Here is a 24,186-nt window from a genome sequence, read left to right as displayed (position 1 = left end):
GTCGCAGGCCAGGGACACATCCCCTCATCTTCCTCTTCATCTCTCTTAAATCATCACACAAGATTATCCTCGAATATTCAAGCTACAGGAGAGGCTGCAGCCTGAGCCTGCAGCACACAGAGCTACCCTGCCGCTCAAGGTGCCACGGCACAAGCACAGCTCAACAGCAAACCACACATTGATGTCTAATACAGGGCATTCAGCAGGTAGAGAAATCTGGAACAGAACAGGGAATTGCTAGAAGCAGAGTAGGGAAATAACATGCGAGAGTCGATAGGTCTCTAAGTAATTTGGTTAAATTACTGAAGAGTAAGTAAGTGTAAACTCTTACAAAAGAGCTGTATCACACATTATCAAGTATTTCTATTAAGATCAAGATGGACTAGATTTATGACTAAGTATATCTGAATATGAAGTGATATTTCTCCTGGATTACTACTAAAGGTATATAATAAAGCCTTCTTGATAACTCCTTTAAAAAGCTAAGGAAAGAATTAGCTAAAGGCAAGGAAGTGTCACAAGGTGGGAAAGTGGCTGACATAGGGTGCAACAGCTAAAAAAAGGTCTTTAAATATGTTCCTAACAGCCAATGGGAAACACAAGTTTAGTGTTTTAATTGCACTTTCCTAATTTACAACCAAAGGAAAAAGGATCCTTTCATCTGTACTTGGTATCTGTGTGCTGCATCTTCAGCAAGTCCAGGCTGTCCTGAGGTCAGGAGCGCTGCCCGGCTCTGAGGGAGCGGCCGGTGCCCGCTGCTCCTGCCCGGCTGCTGAGCACATCGTCCGGGAGAAGGGAGAAAAGGAAAACGAAATCAACAGCTTCAGCTGACTGCCTGACAATGCCACAGAGCTCCTCTTCTGATGCCACCTCTGAAGACAGATCCCAAAGAAAAGGGCCTTGGGACTTGAGTCAGACACTGGCTCTTCATTGCTTATAAAGATACAGCACTTGCCTAAGAAGCAAATTCTGCTCCTATTCCCAGCAAACAACTCATTTATGTAGCGGCAAATGGGCTCCCAAGACACGCGGGGCAGCTCACAGGGCCGCCCGGCCCTCACAAGGCCGGCCCGGCCCGGCCCGGCCCGGCCCGCCTCACGGAGGGCACATCCTGCGGCCCCGCGCGGGCCGGGCGCAGCCCCGCCTGCCGGCCGCACCGCGCACTGCACCCCGCGGCACCAGCGCCGCGCCGAGCGCCGGCCGCGGGACAGAGCCCCGGGACAGAGCTACCCCGGGACAGAGCTACCCCGGGACAGAGCTACCCCGGGACAGAGCTACCCCGGGACAGAGCTACCCCGGGACAGAGCTACCCCGGGACAGAGCTACCCCGGGACAGAGCTACCCCGGGACAGAGCTACCCCGGGACAGAGCTACCCCGGGACAGAGCTACCCCGGGACAGAGCTACCCCGGGACAGAGCTACCCCGGGACAGAGCTACCCCGGGACAGAGCTACCCCGGGACAGAGCTACCCCGGGACAGAGCTACCCCGGGACAGAGCTACCCCGGGACAGAGCTACCCCGGGACAGAGCTACCCCGGGACAGAGCTACCCCGGGACAGAGCTACCCCGGGACAGAGCTACCCCGGGACAGAGCTACCCCGGGACAGAGCTACCCCGGGACAGAGCTACCCCGGGACAGAGCTACCCCGGGACAGAGCTACCCCGGGACAGAGCTACCCCGGGACAGAGCTACCCCGGGACAGAGCTACCCCGGGACAGAGCTACCCCGGGACAGAGCTACCCCGGGACAGAGCTACCCCGGGACAGAGCTACCCCGGGACAGAGCTACCCCGGGACAGAGCCCCCGGGACAGAGCCGCCCGCGGCTGCAGGACACAGCTGCAGGGCAGAGCTGCAGGGCAGAGCTGCAGGGCAGAGCTGCCCGCGGCTGCAGGGCAGAGCTGCGGGACAGAGCTGCGGGACAGACTCCCGCCCGACAGACCTGCAGCACGGAGCCCCCCGACGGAGCCGCCCGCACCTGCAGGACAGACCTGCAGGACGGACGCTGATGGAAATTTCTGTTTACAATACTGAAATTCAAGCTGCATGCTGATCAATGTCAGCAATGAAAAAGAAATTTTCACAAGATACAGAACTCAGGACAAAGGCGTGTGTGACCTATTCATAAAGTACTTAAACAGAGGCGCTAGTGAAATGACAATATTAATATTAACAAATATGTTTAGGCTGCATCATTTTTCCACCAAAAAGGATCCACTAGGTCACCTGTGGCAGGAGTTCATGGGTGTTTTGTTACAGCCAGTCAGGTGAGAGGAGCAAAGTGCATAAGAAATGAAGCAGTTATTAGTTAAACAGCACAGAGCAATCTCAATTCACACGTTTAAACAACAAAGTTCTTTAAGCAATTTTACTGCCATCACGTGAACGTTAGATGGCAGCAAATACCTGTACATAAATACAGGGCAGTGGTTCAGAATACCGAGCCAGGGTGACAAGTGTCCAGCAGCAAACCCTTCAAACTGCAAATCCAGTTCTTGTCAGTCCCAGGTCCTGAAGAGGCTCTACTTCAAAACAAGCAAAAAGCCAAACCAAACCACCAAACTATCAAAACTTAAAAGAACACATCAAGCATCATCCAAGGCCAAGCCTTTTTAAAGCAAAGGACTGTCTTAAAGTGACCTCAGATGGGAACTCCAAGGCCACCAATTGATTTATGGACGTCTCAAGAGCTTTGTTTGTCACTACCTACCGTTCACTCCATGGCTGTTTACGTTTTCTGTCCCCTGCTCCTCAACCTGCTCCTGCAAAAATTATGAGTTTGTGTAACTCCTACAACTACCCTGCACTTTGGCATTATTTGCCAGAATTTTAGGATATCGAGGGTGGATTAAAATTGAAACATGGCTGGCATATTTCCCTGATGAAAGAAAGAAACAGAATCATCTTTTGAAGTATGAGACTTCACTTTTCCTCTGAATCAGTTTTCTTGATTTCAATCAGCAGGTCACAGTGCAATCAGGTCACTGCAACACAAAGGTTACAGTGGAATAGGGTAAGTGCCCACTGGTATAAAGCCCAATGGATTCAGCAGGATGGAAGAGCCTGACTGCATCCCATTGCTAGACATCACATCCTCAGGGCTTTCATTGAAGGCTACCGAACACGTGGATCACAAATGATCATATTTTATTTCCTGGATGGAACAATCCAGCTCTGCTAGAAAATGCAGCTAGAGACATGTCAGCACTAGAAGGGGGCAGAGCACCACACCAGCTGAATGTACAGTGTTTCCCTTTGAGGATCCACAACTGAAAAAATCACTGGCCAGGGAAACAGTTTAGGGTTCCCAGACTTACTGAACCATTGTGGCATAAATGAATGCAAGACAGCAATATTGTTAGAAGGGATAACAACCAATCTAGTTCATTTCAGTGATATGTGTCACTACATTCCACTGGAGCTACAGAATTTCTGGAATTTATCTAACTAGACAACTAATTTTTTTTTTTTGGCTAATTTTGAGTTCCAGTACTTCTCAAGAGACATCCAAGAAGTTAAAAAACTTAAAAATACACCCCACCAACAACTGAGAGTATTGCAAGATGGCACAGATGCTGCTCAGGAAGACAATGCACATTGTGCAAATACATTCTAAATATCTCTTTAGGCAAAAGACCATTTTTAAATTTTTTGTTTAGTGCCTGACACAACTCATTACCTGGGTTAAAAGCTCCAACATTAGAACACTAGAACATCAGGAACTATTAATTAAAAACAGAGAAAACTGGTTTTAAAAGTGTTTTCATTCCACAGGACCTGTTCAATCCATAGGGAGTAAACTGCATACCTACCTCCTTTGTGCAGCAGATAGATGGGCACAACATAGAGCATCACATGCTGGATGTAATAAATCTCCGTTTCAAATGGAAGCTGTGGAATAAGGAAAATATTTGTAAGTATTTTTCATCACTAACAACCAAGTTCCAAGGGACAATTCTCTTTCTAACCCATGACAATGCCTTCAGTTATTTTATCATCTATGTATAATAACAAACATTAATTGTCGGTGCCTTGAAAGTGCAGCTAACTGTACCCATTCCATCCCCCTTAACACAAACACTGCACTTCCAGTAGGTAATTCCCAAAATTAGCCATAAGCACAACAAAGGAGTAACATAAAGGTTGCTCTTTCCCTTTCTTTGCTAGCATGAATTACCAATAACAATGCAAACCACTCAAATAATTAAATCAGACATTATGCACATCAATCAGAAATGAGAAAGAAAAGATGCTTGCCACCTTGTGAGAGAACTCCATAAATGAGGTCTTTTACATATAAAAGTATATATATACACACACAAGTAATTACTGAGGAGGCCTGTGCAAAAAAATCTAAATACTTGATAAATAGCAACCTGCATGCATGTACAGAATTGCTAAGCTTGAGCAAATAAATATTAAAATATAAAATGACCAGTCACTTCTTGGTTTTAAAGACAAGCTGCAGAATTACTTGTAAACAAATTGCCAGTTAATAGTGAATCAGGTATTTCTCACCTGCTGCCAACTTTTGGGAAATTACAATTAGTCATTTGTGTGTTTATTTGAATTAGTGTAACTTCTCTTCTACGAAGTCAGATACCTAAAATAATACTAAAAATAACTTCAGCTATAACTGTGTTTGAGCCTCCTAATCCAGACCCAACTATTTCTAGCTCTTTATCAGTTAGAAAAGGGGATGCACTGTATTTGAAAGTTAGTCCCATCTATAAGCACCTTAGCCTATATCTATTACACTAAAGCAGCGCATTTTAAACTGAACAGTAGTAGAAAACACTCAAAAATTCAGAATTCAGCTTTTAACTGTATCTGACTTGCAGAGCTGAAAAGCCACACTGTTGCAGTATTTTTCTGAATTGAAAATGGGACAATACCACAAGTATGAAATCTCATGGGAATAATGAAAAACCTTGATTCAAATGCAGACTAGTTCTGTCATTTTCCAGCCAGAAGAATTCAGACACAGGACCTACCACTGTGGCTTGTGTGTTGGGAAGCAGGGAGTGGGGAGAAAAGCCTTCCTTTTCTATGACTCTTCTGAGACACTGAAGTCACAGCCTTGAAACTGAAACATTACAGAAATTTCTACATCAACAGAAGAGAGGTTGAAAGAGAGCTTGATTTTCTTTCTAACCAGTAGTCAAACAGTTGGTAACTAACATAGTGATCTTTTCAATTCAACTAACAATTCTTATATCCTATTTTGAACATAGAAGATACTAAAGAATCTAGAAGATTCTAAAACCAACAACTGGATTATGCTAGTGCTGGCATTCCCCCACTGGACACTGTGTGTGTTCTGATAGCAACCTCCAAGGTGGTGAGCCAGCTCCTGTAGGGACTAAGCTAAACCAACCCTCCCATACAATCTGTTGGGTTATTTCATTCCAAGTATTCTGTATCAAAACAAACACAAACAAGGTAACTAAGCAAAAGCAAAAACTTCATGAGAGTTGTGAGGTTTCCGAAATCTGAACCTTTTCTACTGTCCTTCACTGAACACAGAGAGCAAAGTGAGGGAATTTAAATTATTTGGGATGGGGCTAAAGCAGTGATCCTAACTGGAGAAAAAGCTGTAACTCTCCCACTTCAGTAACAATTGCTCCTGATATAAACACCACAACATGAGGCACTCACTCCTGCCAAGGAGCATTCTCCATTTATCTGTGGTGTCAAAAGGGCTTCCACAGCCGTGGAGTTGTGAGGATCTGTTACACAAACACTGTGCTGGGACACTCCTGAGAACAGAGTAACAGTTGTTATGCTGCAGTAGTGCTGACAGTATTTTTTTGTGTGTAAAACAAAACATCTTTTTCCCACAGTAAAAGATGGCTTGTTCTGAAGCCTGGCTGATTCTGCTAGTGCATTTCCTGCTATAGAGCGGCAGAGTTGCTGTACAGCCAAGTACTCAAGTTGTACAGCCAGGCTACAGCAAACACAAAAAGCAAGCTGTACGGAGCAACTAACTCACCTGCATCTTGTGCTTTGTCTATAAACAGTTTTATCAATAAAAGACTCACTCAGCACAAGCACCTTTCACATGTGAGGAGAAACTGGAAATTAAGGCACAGGGGATCTCCTGTCAATCAAGGATTTAAAGAATCTCTTTGTGAAAACAAGTAAGACTTCACTTTCTAACTTAAACCAGCTACTGCCCAAAGAGAACAAGAGCTTTCCATGCACTGAACTCAGCTTTAGAAAAATCTCTTCAAGGCAGCAGTAGAGTGGAGCCCTGAAGTCAGATATTTTGAGTTCACCCTAAAAGAGCATGGACATAATACTAACTTAGATTAAGCCCTCAGACACAGCAGCTGGTTTTCAGTGGACTCACAGGTTGACACTTTGCTCTGGTCTCTGACAGGATCACTCTACTCTCTGTTAATTATTTATACCCTGGCTCAAGCACTGCGATGTTCAAGAGCACCTCCTCCATCATTCTCTACAAAGACTGCAGAGTGTGTTTCAAAAGGAACAGAAGGGACTCAGCTCTCAGATTCTGGTCTTTCCTGTAGGACATCTAGAACACAGCCTGATAAACACCAAACTGTACTGTACCAGCCACCTTCTTAGAGACATTATCAGTAAATGACACACTCATACCATTTTAATGCACACAGCATGTACAAGTGCCCAAATATGCACAGACTTGGGCTTTATCACCTACGAGCCACCCAAGCACAATCTCTCAACAGCTCCCCACTGTTCCTGTTGTTTTCCCTTGTGCCAGTTAGATTAAGCCAGTTTAGAGACAATAATGTGCTACCAAACCTATTCCGTTCTGCTGTGCAGGCACAGCCATTACAGGCAAACTATTTAGTGCAGTGAATTATTACTCCAACAATCAACAACAACACAGCAGCCAATGACTGCAGCATACACAGAATGCACTCAAAGTCCAGCTCAGAGTATAATTCTGCTCCTAACACAGATTTAGAATGTGGACTTCTCAGGCCAAATAGTTCTAAGAATAGAATATAGCAGCTTCTGGAAACATTAAAACTGCACCATCTTGGCCATGTGAGCTGACACCCATGTATCCAACACTTCTGGGATGTGTCCTCTTTTTTTACTTTATCTATATAAACATTTTCAGGACATCAGCTGGCAAAAAATCCCCACTTTTAAACCAGTGGAAAGACTTTTCTTTAATATTTGATTAAAGCAACATGAAAGCTCCAGCAAACCCAGTTACTTTCCAAACAGTTGGAGCCTTTGTGTCAGTTAATGCACAGCCAGGTTATCAGGTAACCAGGTTATCACTGTGTGCCATAGAATAGAAATACAGAGTAAAAAGAAATCTTTCTACTCCTGTATATCCTCTTTTACCTTGCTGGCTCCCTTTTGGAAGCCTAACAAGCCCATTCCCTCAGCATCCTCTTCTCCTTTATTTTGGAAAGGTTAAGAAGAATTCACAAAAGCACTGACTGCACCAGAAACAGTTTTATCATTATCCAATGCCTATCCCAAAGCACAGAATGTAATTCCATCAGCACATGGCAAATAATGTAGCAAATAACTGCAATATTTACATGCCAAACAAATACGAGTGGGTGCATCTGTTGCTTAAGTCTGTTAACTGTTGGCACCTCAACCTCATGCCAAGGCAGGAAAAATATTTTCTTGGAAAGAACAGAATAGACTGACCTCACCTTTCAGGCTACATTTTTTGAACACCATCCCAGGTGCCCATTATAGTCCAATAAGATTTTTAACTGCATTGTTTAGCATAGTCTGACTGAAAGATTAAAATAATAGAAGGTAGAAACGTTCTACTGTAGTTTCAGTGAATATGTCAACTCTCCTTTTTCACTGGCAATACACTAGTATTTTAAAAGAATTTTGAAATTACTGAGGTTCTAAAAACACAACAACAAAAAAACTGAGATACATTTTAATAAAATGGAAACCATGAAACTATGCCAGAAGCTTCCACTTTAGTATAACTTAACAGTGAAGCATATTTACAAAAAGACATTTGTATTTCATTATGCAATGTAATTGGTAGCAAAAACACATGACCCTAACAGACTGTGCCACAAAATGTAAGAGGTGTTCTGGAAATTACTTTGAACAAGCAACAATTGTCTCTCATTATGAATGATTGAATCAAAAGTTTTTCACTTAGGTATTAAAAAAACAGAACAGTCAGCTTAGAAAAAATTGAGGGTTTTTTTTTTTTAATTCCTACTAGGTTTTAGGAGACATTTCCTGTTTCAGGACAATGTGGGTGTTAAAACCACAGTGATTTGTGGAGCAGAATATGTGTCTGCCATGAGAGAGTCTGGATCAAGGCAGTGCTGTACAACATCTACCCACATTATCCTGTGCCAGAAGAAACATGGAAAAGTGAAAAGTCTGGCAAGCAGCTGTTATGCCAAAAATATCCTAAATTGTAATTATTCCAAAAATATTTACTCTTCGACAGTATCTTTTGGCTAGTCTGTTCCAAATTATAGGAACAATTTTATAAGTAGTCTGTATCTTTCTTCTTTAATCACCACTGCCCTAATATGAATGAGATCTGTGATAATGGCAGAGAAAATACAAGCTAATGATTTATTAAATACTTCAACATTTTTTTCCTTCATAGGTTACCCAGACCAATTTTGTCATGCCTAAGGTTATATATACTTAAAAACTACATGGTTTTAAATACAAAATAAAAAGTTTTCCTGATCAGGAAAAGAACGTTTGTTTTATTAATTTGTTGCCTCTTCAACAGTACCAAGTTTTAATAAAATGTAATTGCAAACTGCACAGGAGCATTAAGTTTATATTTCATCTTATTTAGACAGTCAAGACTTGCAAGTGGAGATCCACCAACAAAATCTGAAATGGATTCTGAAGCCCACAACCATTTTGTTAATAATATTAATTCACCCTCTATTATGGACATAGTTTACTTATATATAAAGTACTCATATCTGTCTTTAAAAAAACATTAAAATAGTTGCAACAACAGATTTTTGCAGATAAATCATATGAAAAAAATTAAAAGCATCTAGTCATATGTGCATATACATATACACCTCCTCTACATATGCATGGATAACAACTCTTGAATTAATGCTCAAAAATGCTTCATTTGACTCACACTCAAAATAGCTTTTTTACCTTTAAATCTCAGTGGGATTAAGAATCTCACTAGAAACACCAACAGGCTAATTTTTTGCCCAAGAGACTGAAGTTTTACAGAAGATTTGAAAACTTTTACAGGAAAAAAAACTCTGCTGTGCCTAATCTTGGGGGAGAGGGAATGAAAGCCAACAATAACATTTGGCATTTTCCAGGCCTGAGGAATCTTACATTTACAGAGTTTGGAAAGCCTGAAACTGAATTTTGACCACAGGCCACAGGGTTAACCTGTGAAAGCCTCCTTCAAAGCCATCAAGTTTTCCCTCCATTAGTGGCTAGAATGGAGCTAACGCTAAATACAGCAGTGCTGTCTTTTCATACCAAGTTATAAACATCCAAAAAGACTGCTATTTTGGCTCCACTGTAGTGACCAGGAGTCTACAGCCTGGTAAAATTATCTTTAAAAGGCCAAGCAAAGCAAACATCTGACATCTCTCCAAAGATAATCTTTTAGAAATAAATAAAAAAGGAAGAGGAAAACCACATTACACTCACCAGGCGTGTATTAACAACAGGAAACAGCAATGCTAAGAGGGCCCCATTCAGCATATGCATCTGCAACCTTAGAAAAGAGATGAGATTTTTTTTCACCCATGGAAATAAAATGCAATAATAAGATTTTCATGTCTTTTATGTAGTATCTTTTCAATAAAAGATAGCAAAACACTTAAAAATGGTTTAGGCTTGAATTTTAATTAAGTCACTATTAAATGCAATAAAACTGGACCAAATCCTATCTTTAAATACATACTTAAAGAATTTCCTAAAGCAGGACTGTTTTCTATAATGAGCTTTGTGTTCCTAGAAAGCCTGGGCTGCCCATAATCCTGTTCATGATGCAAGCTGCTAAATAGTTGGAATTCTGCTGTTCATTTGTCTCCCAGAGCTTAATATAGCATCTTTGATAAAGGGTTTTACTCCTCTTTAATGCTGTGTATGAACAGCTTCAAAGTAAAGCTTTAAGAATTTGAAAGAATTACCTTAAATAAAATAATTACATTTATCAAAATGCAACAGCGAGTCCTAAGCAAATCACAAGGTAGGAAAGTAGTATTATACACTGTAATTTGTATAGCTTTCAGCCATCTTTTTGTTGAACTACTGTTGGATCACAGGAACAGAAAATTGGTATCAGAACTGTTTCAGTCTATTTTACATTAGACACAATGTAAAGAATAAACTGTCTCCCACCACTGTCTGTCAAACTCCTAGGAATTTAAAAGTAACTTGAGGGAGGAAAAGGTAATACAATTTTAAAACAGATTTTAAAATATAATTTATATGCTGTCAGGGTGCTCGAAAATAGATATACCCTTTCTGAAAAACAACTAATATTGTGGCCTCTGCTCTGTAACTGGTCTTTAGCAAAGATTTCCTGGACAGCAGACATATTCTCACACTCTCCAAGAGAGATGCTAATACAGAGTATTTGTTCAGCATAATCCCTGCAGAAATAAGGAACAGCAGGGAAAGCTGCAGAAAGATGATCTAAGGCATTCCCCAGCATCATTTCTGCCCAGACTAAGACAAGGAAGAGCAGAGTTTAATGCCATGGTGGCAGCTACAGCCAAGGACCACTGCCTGGGAAGTCCCTGACCCTCCCCTCAACACCTTGGCTGCACCCTCAGCTGCATCCTGGGCTCTGCTGCTGCAGAAGTTAGCAACAACATGCAGTATTTTAGAAAAGACTGCACAGATCTGAAAAACACCCAACGAAGCCAGAGAGAATTTGCTTTGCCTATTTAACTTTACCTATCCACAATTTTGAAATCAGCCCCAGACTGCCTGCATGGCTTCCAGCAAGGCCCAGTTACTAATTTCTACTGAGGATGGTAAAAAGGTTCAAGGCCCATGACACAAATTATAGTGGCTCATACATTAATCTGCATTAATCCACTGTTACTGAGCTAATTCCTGTTCATCAGCAAGGCCAAACCCACCTACTGAGCTAATTCCTGTTCATCAGCAAGGCCAAACCCACCTACTGAGCTAATTCCTGTTCATCAGCAAGGCCAAACCCCCCAACACACAAGAAGCAAGGATAAGGGGCCCAACACCCTGATTTAAGCCCTGACCCTTTTCAAAGTGTCATTTTTCAATCCAACCAAAATGCCTTTCCAACTTGATATTTCTATTTCCCTTAATATGTTATAAATTAAGCAGTGATTTACTTCTAAAATACATTGTACAAGTAGACAGAAATACAGTAAGGAAGAGGTAATACCTGAAGAGAATCATTGCAGTCCGACATGGGGGACAGGCAAGAAGAAAAATCTGAAATGTTAGAAACAAATTTAAATTAATGACAGTGACCTCTTTTAGAATCCATTTTGTAAATCTTTCCTACTCAGTAGTGTATGTCACAAATAATTTCTTGCCAGAAGACTTGTTTTATAGCAGAGCAGGAAAAGACTTAAAGTCTTTAACAAATCAAAAGGTCTCCTACTGCCTACATATAAAAAGATTAAAGGAGTACAAGCAGCACTGAGGGCTCAGCTTCTGCCAGTGCCTACAAAACCAGTCAAATTCTAGCCAGTTATTACTGGCATTATAAAAGGTCTCTCAAGAACCAGATTACTGTATCACCAATCTTCTGCAGCAGCTCCCTCAATGATGGTGAGGTCCTTGCTGTGCTAAATATCTGCATTTACAACTTCATCACTGTCCTTCCCTTCACCAGTGCCAAAACCTCATACAGTAACTTTAAAAACTTCATATTAGCAAGTCTTGCTCTAGATATGAGGCAATTACTACATAAATGTTCAGTAATCATTTTTTTTTATATTGTCCACTACTGCAAAGAAGAAATTCTGGTTTATTGTTCAGTATTTCAGCAAAATATGGATCACAGCTTTTATTGCTGTTCCTAAAATAAAGTCACAATACCTTATTTCACTGACAACCAACAAAACAAATTACCACTGAATCGAGTGAGAACATTTGGAGTGTATGCCTGCTTTGCGATGTCAGATTGGACAATTGGACCAAACGTGTTTCTTTGAAGCATCGCAGAGTTAGGAAGAGGCCTCCAATGGATACTGAAACTAATCAACACCAGACCATGTACTAGCAGCAATAGAAGAAGTGTTGAAATTTGGATCATCCTACTGAGCCCTTTCAGACACAAGGGGCTTCCTGTCATTACTATACAAATAAATGTACAAATTCCAAATATTTTATTTCCAGGTCTAGTTCTTAATATACAGACATCTGTATGTTCAAGTCTCAGCAACAGCTTAGAACACAACACACACTCAATTTGTTTTTTCCCCAGTCATACAACACTCTAACAAAGTCACCGACCTTCACCAGTAGTGGGTTACTTGATTCCCCATTCTTAAATCAGTACTTAAACAAAACCTGACAATTAAAAATGTATCTGAAGTAAAAGAACAAAGAGGTTGAATTTAAAAAAAAATCCTAATTCCAATTTCTTAAGAAAATTTAATTTACACTGAATTTATATTAACTTGCATCTCCCTCTGCCAGTGACACGTGAGTTTACAAGAAGATTCTCACGTGCATATTAACTTTTGTTACTTTACCCCTGAGCAGGATGTTTTGTATTAGTTTTCTACAAAAGCAAAATCATCATAGAAAAGACCCACTCTACTCTGTCCTGAGTCACCAACATCTTTTCTTGTCACAGTGCAAAATTCCTCATTTTGTAGGGTTTTACAACAGAAATTTTAAGTCTTTAAAAACAAGATAGTAAGTAACTAATAGCCTTACTACAGCCAACGCTTACCAATGAAATAGTATCACAATCCATAAAAAACTACAGCATACAACATTGTATTCCTGATAAATTAAGTTGTCATTTCACTAAGCAACAAAGTGTTACAATACAAACCATTAAATTTGCTTGACACTATTTACTTGGCCATCCGAATAAACAAACCCTCACCACATCAATCCAAAGCCCTGAGGAAGTGCCACCAGAAACATGAGTCCCATTACACTCTGCAGGTTTCAAACTGGTGGCACAGGACTTGTTCCTGGTGCACACTGGCACGGTTCAAACTGCTGCAGGGGATGAGGCTGGTGTACAGCCCCTTCAGTAAAACTCAGCATCTGGGACTGGGACTGTCACCACTGACAGCAGGGCAAGGAGACAGCAAACACAGGCTTCTTAGACTGGAAATCATGAGATGAAAGACATCCCAGTCCCTGGAATTTATAAGGTATCCAGTGTGGGTACTGCTGCTGTTTTCATTCACCACTCCACTTCAATCTTAGTGGCCTCAGGCAACTACTCCTGAAATATCAGTGTAAGTTACCAGCAAACAACCTACATGGAATGGTGTGTGAAACTGCCAAATAAGATAAAAAAATCCATCCTAAAAATATATTACAGCTGACAGCAATACATCATAACACTGGATAGTACACTGAAAGCTCTGTTCTGAAAAAAAATCTAAATAGAAGAAGAAAAAAGAAACAAAGAAACAAAGGGAGGCCTTTATCTCCCTAATATGTTCCTCAAACTACACATGTCACTTAAACTACACATATCACTTTGAATGATATTTGCTTTAAATGTGCGATGATCTCATCAAAACAAACCAATATCTGGTTACCTAATCATTCATCAGTGGCCTTTAGATGATAACACTCAGTGTAAATATTTGGGGTCAGAGAAAGCTAAGCTTTTTCATCCAGTTTCCAATCACAGCTCCTACTCCTGCTTAGAGAGCAAGATACCCTTTGTCAACTCCCCACTTTTTATGTTCTTTTCTCCTAAGGATATTCAGAATAAAGGAGAGAATTATCTAAGAATGCATTACAGCCTGAAGCACATCAGTATTTCCAAATTCTAGCAACTTCAAAACAAAGCCTTAACTAAGAGCTTTAGACTCCAGTTCCTCAACTAGAGCATCCACCAGCATCATGATGTGTTCCTGTGGTCCCTGTCACCAGGACTAAAGCTTAGGATAAAGCATCACTGGCCAAATCTTGTTTAAAATAAAAAGGCACTGGTCCATAATCACTTCAAACAAAGAAAACTGAATCACAGCCTTAGGACACATTTGCTATCCTCTTTATACTAAACAAAAAATTACTCTTATTTCTGACTAAGACACCCTGCCTTGGCTCATACTAATATTTCCCCGTTTCTCTGCTACATGCTGGGATTGACTAAAAGTAAACACAATGGTGAAACAAAGTATATACAGTGTTAAAGCTATCACAAAAAAGCTTTTCCTCAGTCCTACATGAAATTATTACAATAATTGCAGTATCAGGAAAAGCCTCTAAACTCCAGTTGATTGTGTTTTTTAAACACAACAAAAGCATTGCTTAAAAATAAGACAAATAAAACAAATTAAGACAAAAGTAACAGTTAAGAAAAAACCTGACAGTTCTGGGAACCAGGGGCAGATTAAGCTATCCAAGCATGTCCTGGTGTTCTGAAGGTCAGACCAATGTTCTGGAGCACTGCAGACTGGGGATAAAGGAACTGATGGATGGTCCCCTGACCTGTCACCTCCTATCTGTGTCCCTGATGCTGCTATCATCCTCCTGGAAGGAAAATGCACTCCTCTGCAAGAAATGAGGCTTGCCACCAAGGAACACTGGTGCTGTCAGTGCTTTAATTCTTCTTCATCTGCCCTTTTTCAGCACACACCAGCATGAATTTCCTCTCTAGCCATCAGCTGTAAGGAAAAGCATCACAAGTTAACTTGCAACTGTATAAAGACTTATGTTCAAAGACTTACACTCTGAATAACGTATATACTTTCATAGGAAATTTTGTCCCTTTAATTTTAATTCAATATTTTGACGAGACAGAATATAAAATAACATACACAATTTAACTGATTCTTCCAAATACTACAAAGCTTATAGGAACCATGTACACAAATTAAAAGGAAAAAAAGGGAGGAAGTAAGTAATTAATTAGATATATTTTGGTACATATTCCCAAATGATGCAGAATTCAGTCAAGCTATGTTTATTATGAAAGTTCTGAAAACAGCCCATTGTTTCAAAAAACAGTAACCCAGAACTGGAAATAATGAACACAATTTAGTATTTACTGAGCTGCAGATGCACTTAGCACTCACTTTATTTATGCAAACACCAGACCAAAATCACTAGGTGAAACCTATCCTTCTTTCCACCTATTGCTTCCCTTTTATGTTTACTTTTCTTTGCCTAAAAAGATCACCAAAGGAAAAACCCAGCAAAACAGATGTTTCCTACAAACACACTTTTCTTTATTTCAAACAAATGTCCTTAACTGGCTGACGTGGAATAATTCAGTGAAGAACTGGAAGAGAATTACAATAACTGACCAGCTGTCATTTACCACTGAGAAATTATTTTTGCAAAACTTTTTCTAGAATAAAATAGAATTACAAAATTTATTTTATGATTGGTATTAAAGCACCATTCTGGAAGAAGGCTTAGACATACTAAAGTCTAGTTCAAAATCCACAACAGTTTACAAGAACAACTGGCTGTACCTATCATTTTAAGATTAGAATACAGTCATGTTTATGCCACATCCTTAAGGATTCAATAAAATTATACATGTGCTGTTTGAATTTCTACAGACTGGTCAGTCAGAACCCTCAGTGTTTAAAACTGAAGATCCTTTTAAAAAGAAAAACATTATTATAATCACATAATCATTAAGAAAAGGAAGGGAACTTTTGAGATTACTTCACCCTACCAGTGTTACCTACAATCTCTGCTTTAGAGGGCTTTTTCCTTACTTTTTTCTTTTTTTGGTTATAAGTTTCTCTATTGCAATACAGACTAATTTTAGCTCTGATTCCTGTCTACACTTAATTGCCTGTTAACTCCAGCTGGGTGTCTTCAGGACATCAAGAGACACCTGTGTTTACTCATTTGCATGAAGTTACCTTGATTGTGAATAGCAGGTGGCAAATTCTGTGTGTCAAATTACAAACTGGGGATACAGGAACAAATAATGGAGAACAAGTTTTTTACATAAATTCTAACTGCTCCTTGACTAAATGTGAAATGAAGAACTGCTACATGAACACAAGGGTTTTGGCTGAAAAGTAACATCTTAAGTTACAATGTAAGATGTAATCAAAAGTATGTATTCTATTACCATCTGTTAAAACCAGGTGGGGCAGTGTTCTTCATTTCCTCCACCACCCATCCTCCCTCCAGGAGATACCTTCTGTTAATGGGCCATTGGGTCTCACTCCACCACTGATAAAGTTACATCATCCCAGTGTGAGATGTTCCACCTGGGGGAAAAGCCAGGCACTCCTACCTGGATAGAATCTGACATTTGGAACACCAGAGCAGCCTGTTCCCACTGGATTCCCAGAGGAAGAGCAGACCCATCTACACCACCACTGGGCCTTCAGAGGAAAACTACACCCTTCCCTAGGATCACTGCTTCAACAGAACCACAGCTGTCACTGCAGGAGGACTGCAGCCACCATTTAATGGGACGGCTGCCAACACCCTGACCCACAGGGTGTCAGGTTGTATCCTGACTCTGTCAGTGTTTTTGTACTACTGCATTTTATTTTAATTTTCCTATTAAATTGTAGTTCTGATTTGGGATCTCTCACTGGTTTGCTTTCAAAGCAGTACAAGTAAAAAAAAAAAGTTTAAAGAACACAGAATAGATAAAGAAAATTGGTTAGAAATCATTTGGTTTGACATTGCAAAGGGTGACATTTTCCTTTCACCTTACTAAAGCAATGCTCATAGACAGGGACACAACACTTGTGTGTGTCCTTCTCAACAAGCACACTCTGGCTGCAGCTCAAGATCTCCTTCACAAAGCTTGTAAAGAAATCAATAGTGCTGTATTTGGCTCTTGAGGGAATCTTTCCTTTCACGCTGCTCAATCAGAAACTCTAAAGATTTCCTTCACATAGCCAATTTCAATACCACAGTGATGTCCCCTAAAATACTAGAAAGAATTAATGTCTTGAAAATATAACGCCTGGCTCCCAAAACATATGCTGATTTTTGTTTCCTGCTATGAAAAGGCAAATAGGTTTTGAACAGCCTAGAGATGTAATGTTTCCCTTTTATGTCAGGTCTGCAGCAGCACCAGTCCAATCATATTGCCAGTCCTAAAAGGAGAGTGGTTTGTGGCTTGTTTTTGTTTTCTTTTTTAACAGAGGTGTTCAAATAACTCTCACAAAGACCATTTTTTATATAAAGAAAGAGTTCAGTATGAACTCCTACACAGACTTCTCCCCTTGCTGCACCAGACACTAACTAAACACCATGCTGCACAAACAAGCCTCATCCCCACCCCACAGCTGGCAGAGAAAGCACACCAGTTTCCATTCACCTTTGTTACAAAAGACATATAATTTTTTTATGGCTTGAATGATTTCTCTCCCAATGATGCTGCATGCATGATACTGATGAAGAAACACCCTTCCTCCTCCAAAAGCTAAGCAAGAAGCTAAAACCCAGAAGAGGAAATGAGTGCCACAGCTTCTAGTAATTCAACTAGATGACAGAATGGCAACAAATTCTGGGAAGCTGATTGGCCATGAGACCTGCTGAGGCTGTTAAATACATTCATTTGATCAACACTTCATCCTTGCAATGACACATCTAAACTAGTTCTTTCCACTTATGAAAAGATTTGAACACAGGTTGGCATGATAGGCAGAAATTAAACACCTGGTCAGAACAGACTCATTTCTAAAACTCAGTAGCCACTGTATTACACAGTTTTGTCTGCCCAAATGCACACACATCTAACTTCCATTTAACTTTGATCTCATTTTAGTCTTAAGTCATTTAAGAGCAGGAATTTTGTGCAGGGAAAACCCGAAGCATAATTTTCAGTTTCAAATATTTTTGGCTCAGAGCCCAGAGTGTTTGTTGCTGAGGTGAAACAGTCTCAGCTGAAGAAAATGAAAACAGAAATAGAGTGAAAGAAGACACCTTTATCAACAGCTACTGTTGGTTTCCCTTTGAAGTGATCTTGATTGTTGTAGCACATTTCATCTCTTCACCTTCTGCTTTGTTCATTCTATTATTTAGACACAGCAGGATTATGTACACACTACTTCAAGAAGAGAAGTGAAGGACAAATTATATTTTCATATATTTCATCTTACAAATCTGTTGCCCTCAGCAAATTCAGGCTAGGAAAACAATGTTTTCCAACTATGTATTACTTGTCTGCTGGTGGAGGTCATTGCCTATCTTTGGCTCTAACTCTCTTTGTCTGCTGAGAGGCATTGGTTTTGCCTTTATTTTCTTTCTCTACATTAAGCCTAGGCCTATTTCTAATACATCGTTTTGAGGATGAAGGGGCATGATTTCTACATTTTGGCAATAAGCTCACCTTCTCAATATCACAAATGCTGGAACGCCGTTTCTAGTTAGTAATTAGCATAGGATTAGTTTTAAAACTTCACAATTAGTCAAAAAGAGATTCAGAAATGGCAATGCCTGACTACAGAGCTTAACTCTCAATGGACTCCATCTCCCTTTCAGGAGGCATTATTGAAAGAGGTGAACAGGGCTGTCCCAGGTCTGTGTAAGCATTCAGCTGAATACTTATCATTAACATCAAAACATAAAGGCAACTAAACTTTCAAATCCTACTGCTAAAATATAACCTCATCTCTTTCATCTCTTTTCCAGAGAATTAATAGGAAAATTTCCCAGTTACCACTGAGTACTGCCTAGAAAGGGAATGTGGCCATATTATTTTATTTTAATTATTTCTACATAGTCCTGGCATACCTTCACCCCAATACTGACTGACTGACTTCACAACAATCCTTATCACTTCACAAGAAGGAAGTGTCCTATGCTGCATATTACTGAGCAAACACTGCATTACAGCCTAGGAATTTATATAGCCTACTAATTATTTCTGGAGCTGTTAAGGTCTTGAATATGGCTGTATCAGCTTGTCTTCACACACACACCCTCCCTCCCCCCTTGAAATAAAACCCATCTCTCAAACTGCTGGAACAACCAGAAAAGATGTTTCCCTGCCTTTTAGGAAATGCTCTCCAGGTGTGAATCCAACAATTGCCTAGATCTGATTCAGCACAGATCACCTCACATACTGCAATAGGAGACCCAGAATGGCATTGATCTGATTTTCCTCTGTTATTGATCTTAGACAGACACTGCTATCATGGCAACTTTTATGAAAGCCTTTTTGACATTCTTTGATTAATTCTTGACCTTGAATTTTTAAGCTATTCAGTGTTGAGGGTACAAAATTAGCAAAATAATAATAATTTTGACATCTCCAACACTCCTTAACAAGCTCAGTGAAACTGATAGTTAAGTACATGCACAGGACTATTAATAAACACAGCTTATAAACTTTAGATAGCCTAGGTCAGTAACAGTTTGTCTGTGTATCCATTATTTTGAAATCTACACAAACTGCACATTATTACACATCAACAAGCATGCCACAAGTCATAAAAGGAAATAGTTTATCCACACGTATTAGGCCCCATCAGTTTGTTCACCCCACATATGAGAAACAGGTAACACCTGTTTCTTTACTATTCAGCCTCTAAAATTAGAAAGGTAAACCAACAGTATCTGCACAATGAGTAATTTGTTTCGCCAACACCTTCACAAAATACAATCACACCCCTAGAAGGCTCTTGCTTGAAAAAGCTGCACATAAATTACAGAGCTGGTTTTGCATTTAATCTTGTATTCATTAGATTTGGTGCAAATTTTAGCACTCCTGCCAGTGAAAACAGCACCTTCTATTCTCGAAGCAAGGATCAGGTGAAGGCAAGTGATGAGAAAGCCTTAATTACTTACACTTTCAACCAGAGATCTAGACATTAGTTATAGCTACAATTTCACCTTTTCATCTGACTTGGGTTTTTTGATAGATTTTGATTCAACTGACCCAAAACCTATGTTTTAAAATATTTGTACCATTCTTGGCATTTGTATTTTTGCTAGGCACTTTTAGTCCACAAATCGACTGGGAGAAAAAATACTGTTTTGCAAGTACATCACAAAAGCAAACTTCCAGGTGACCCTGCACAAGCCTTACCTGCATCACGGTGACCACATGGCAGGGATTCAGGAGGTAAATGACAGTCCTGGTGGCAAACTTGAACCCCACCTCCAGCCCAAAGATGAGGCAGAGCAGCACCAGCAGCACGTTCTTGCCCAGGCTCTCCTGCTTAGTCTGGGGCTGCTGCAGCAGATTCTCCAGCTCCTGGACATGCTGCTGCCTGAGCTTCCACAGGGACACGAGGATCTCCACGGTGCCCACACTGAGGAAGACCAAACTCTCCAGCAAGCGCTGCTGGCCGGAGAGAAAGGCGGCGCATTCCGGCCCTCCATTGCCGGCAAAGCTGGGGTCCACCCCGCCATACATCCAGTCCAGGAGGTTGTGGAGGCTGTAGCGAGACATGGTGGGTGCTTCTTCTCCAGGAACAGGTAGGAGCAAGACGGAATCAAAGCCAAAACACTGCTGGGCTGACGAAGCACGAAACGCCAAGACAACGCGCTCCCGCTGCAGCCCTTTCCTTGCCAGGCTCCGTGAGAAGCGGGCAGCTCCGCTCGGGGCACGGGCAGCTCTTCCCTTCCCTTCCCTTCCGCTGCCGGAGGAGTCCCGCACGCAGCAGCCTGAGGGGAGGCAGAGGCCGCAGCTGCACGGAGCCTGCCAGCTCCAGAACCCCAGAACCCCTCCCCGGGACCCCTCCTCTCCCCGCCCGGCTCTGCCGCCCACCGCTCGCCCTTTCCTCCCCGTCTCCCCGTCCTGGGCTGCCCTTACCCGTGGCCAGCGCCGTATCCAGCCCCCTCAGCCCGCCCCGCTGTCCCTCCGCGGCCCCCGCATCCGCGGGCGCGGTACCTCCGCGGGCGGGCGGGTGTCAGGGAGCGGCAGGCCTGGCGCCCCCGGCCATGGCGCCGGCCCCGGCGAGGGACGGGAAAGAGGAAGCACCGCAACGCTCAGCGGCAGCGCCGGCACGGCCGTGACTCCGGGCCCGAGCGGGCGGGCCGCTCCCCGCGGCTGGCCCGGCCCTTGCCCGGCGCCGCAGCATCACCCCACCGACGTGCCTGACTCACGCCGAAAAATGGACGAGTCCCCCGAATTGGCTGCGCCCGGCCGCCCGCTCCTCCCTCCTGCACGGCTGCGCCCGCCTCCCGCCGCTCCCCGTCCGCGGCTCCCGCCCGCCTGATTTCGTCCCCCTTCCCCTTCCTCCTCCTCCTCCTCCCTCTCCCTATCGCAGCTGCCCGCGGTTCGCCCCCTCAGTGCCACCGGCCGGGAGGGCGGCAAGGAGCGGGCACAGCTCCGCACGCCCGTCAGCGCGGTCCTGTTCGCCGACCCGGTCGGCAACGACCCTAACTCGATGAACGAGTTTCTCAAGGGCCATTGCAGCAGATATAGGTAGGTCGGCCGAGGAAGGACAAATCCGAGCGGGGCTCCAGCTCAGCTCCGGTCTGGGCATGGGCAGGTGCCTGCAGCCAGGTGTGCCCAGTGCCTCGCACAGAGCGCAGACCCCACTTGTCTTAGTGCTTAGACGATTTGCTGCCATGTGTGCCCTGTGCAGCGGAGCACGGGTTTGGTTCCTGGTTTGTGGCATTGTGAAGAGGTTGTATTGCAAATATGGAACTCTGAAAGGCAGAGGTCCGTGGCGATCTAGAGAAAGGGGATATTTTCAAGGCAATTAGAGCCAGGTCATCCCCTGAGAGCTGTCTCCTACAGATTTTATTTCACATTACCTGCATGCAGCACATTGCTCTCCCCATCCTGATTATTTCAGGGCTTTCCTTCTCCACAGGACAGCATTAGGACAGCACCATCACTGGCCAAATTGTTGAGCCTGATTAATTGAAAATAAAAGCTTAGTTCCACAAATAAGTTTGAAAAGACCAGTTAGATATCAATACTGGCTGAATCAAAGTGATTTCTATATAGACACAGCAGCAGCAGCACCTGGTCTGTAAAGCTGGAGGCTGTATGTCACTGCCATTCTGCTGTGGAAGAAATTACTCCCTTTTTGGGGAAGAAGGATCCCACCAGGCTTTTCCAAAATCTTCAAGGACTTCTTTCCATAATTTGAGCCTAATAAAAATTCTACAAAATGCTGTTTTTTCAGTCACTGCTGTTTGATTAAAACACATATTGTTGATCTAAACCTGCAGCACAATGTTCCTGTAAATTCCTGTCCCATTAACCAGACACACACATACCTGCAACACACTCATGCTGCACTACCTTGCTTCACAAATACTCAAAACAAGCAATTCATCATTAACACCAATATTTGGCAGTTTTCTTCTTCCTCTATTTCTCTGCTGTAGGATTACTGCTGAAAAAATACTCTATTTCTAAAACACAGGATTACTGCTCACAGAGTATTGTGTCTTAGGGGTCCACCAATGAACAACATGGGACAGATCTCTCCCTTTCCACTCCCAGTCACATACAAGAGGGCAGCTACTGCTGCTAGAAGCAATCCCAGGCAGTTTTATACCTTGTCTCTGCATTTCAGCCTCTCACCTTTGGCAGTGTCTGGGGTCTGGTTCTCTGACTTCTTTCCTGAGCTTATCTTTGGTGAAGTGAAAACTCCTTTCCATCAGAGCAGCACTACATTGTCAGGTGCTGGTATTTCAGATGTAGTGATTTCTTTAGAATATGGCCTAGCCTCAAGAATATGAGGGCTTGGTTGAGTGGTTTGGGGTTGTTGTGTATTTTTCAGAGATTGCCAGTGAAGAATAACTGGCTGAAAACATGAAAGTGGGCAGCATTTTGCTCACAAAAAAAGAGTGTTTGCAAAATGTCAGCTTGCTGTCCATTGAAGAGGAAGGAAAGAGAACAGCTAAATAAAAACAGAAGTCATGCAAGCTAAAGATTTAAGCAATCAATAGTTAAGATCTCATAGGAAGGAAGTTTAAAGAAAGGAGTTAAGGAAAGGAATGATGCTTTAGAAAGTAGTTCAAAGAGCCATTTATCCTAATTGTGAGTAGAACAGAAATAGCAGTAAGCTTAGCTTGGCCACATCATGAGGTCTCTATTGACCTTAAGCACATGAAGAAAATACAAAGGAAGATGGGTCAAATCACTAAGAATAAGAAAGAAATACTGAAAAAGGCATTGCTGCAAAACCATTGAATTGTCAAGAGCTACCAGATAAAAACTGCTCTTTACATATATTTGTACTAAGAAGGATATAGAGAAATTATTAACCCCCTACTCAACAGAGAAGAAAATCTATCAACAAATTGTGAAGACAGCTAAAGGGATTGGTGTCTCTGTTGTATTAGACTTACAAAAAAGACCATGCACAAGCAGATAGTTGGGGCTGGTGATGCTGAGAACAAAATTATCTCAGGCCAGAGTGGGTAAAGAACAGATAAGGAGCACTCAGATGAACCAAATGTTTTCAGTTTGAGTCTAGTGAACATGATTGAAAGACAGTTGAAGAATTAAGAAGGTAAATGAGATGCTGGGAAAACAGAAGAGTGAACTGTACATTGCTGTTATCAGAGGGGGGATGAAGCCAGAGAAATACAGCTCAATTTAAGTGTAACTAAGTTAAATTCATTAAAAAATCCTTGGACAAAAAAACCTCAAACTATTATTAGCACCTAGATGATAACCAGAGAAAAATTGCAGTCAACATGGATCTGTCAAAAATAAATCACACCAGAAAACTTGATTTTTTTCCTCCAATAGAGAACAGGCCTTATGTACAGGACAGAGCCTGCTGTCAGCTTGATTATGTTTATGACACTTACATGACATTTTCTTTAAAAAGTTAAAGAAATAAAGTCTGGATAAATGCATTATGAGGTCTGTACAAAACTTCCTGCATAGCAAGGGGTAGTTTAAAGCAAGAAATAGTTCACTGACAAAAGGAAAGGATATATTGCTGGTTTTTTAGAGCCTGTCTTCAGTCTGTGTCTCTGTGTTATTGATATTAACAATTTAATTAACAGAATAGAGAAAATTCTTATTAATTTTGCAGTTGATGCAAAGCTGGGGGGAAGACACAGAATTACATTTCAAAACAATTTTGGCCATTCAGGAAACATTTAAAATAAATAATAACTTTA

At 41.6% G+C, this 24,186-nt stretch overlaps 1 protein-coding gene across 2 annotated transcripts in view; it reads right to left on the bottom strand.

Annotated features, from left to right (window-relative positions):
- TMEM164 (transmembrane protein 164) overlaps positions 1-20,641 on the bottom strand; it is a 31,275-nt gene extending 10,634 nt beyond the window's left edge. Inside the window, exons 1-4 of one of the 2 annotated variants that reach the window (XM_068204938.1) lie at positions 20,171-20,569; positions 11,381-11,430; positions 9,652-9,718; positions 3,813-3,891 (exon numbers count right to left, since the gene is read on the bottom strand). In XM_068204938.1, the coding sequence (XP_068061039.1) occupies positions 3,813-3,891; positions 9,652-9,718; positions 11,381-11,430; positions 20,171-20,536 (562 nt within the window). In that variant the 5' untranslated portion in view covers positions 20,537-20,569. Of the gene's footprint in view, positions 1-3,812; positions 3,892-9,651; positions 9,719-11,380; positions 11,431-20,170 lie in introns of both variants that reach the window. The other variant, XM_068204937.1, reaches the window with a different exon arrangement.
- Positions 20,642-24,186: the final 3,545 nt, after the last annotated feature.

Source organism: Anomalospiza imberbis, chromosome 14 (genome assembly GCF_031753505.1).
Source record: "Anomalospiza imberbis isolate Cuckoo-Finch-1a 21T00152 chromosome 14, ASM3175350v1, whole genome shotgun sequence".
NCBI classification, from domain to species: Eukaryota; Metazoa; Chordata; class Aves; order Passeriformes; family Viduidae; genus Anomalospiza; species Anomalospiza imberbis.
Note: the sequence above shows the minus strand (reverse complement) of the source record. Positions and strands in the feature narration are given on the sequence as shown.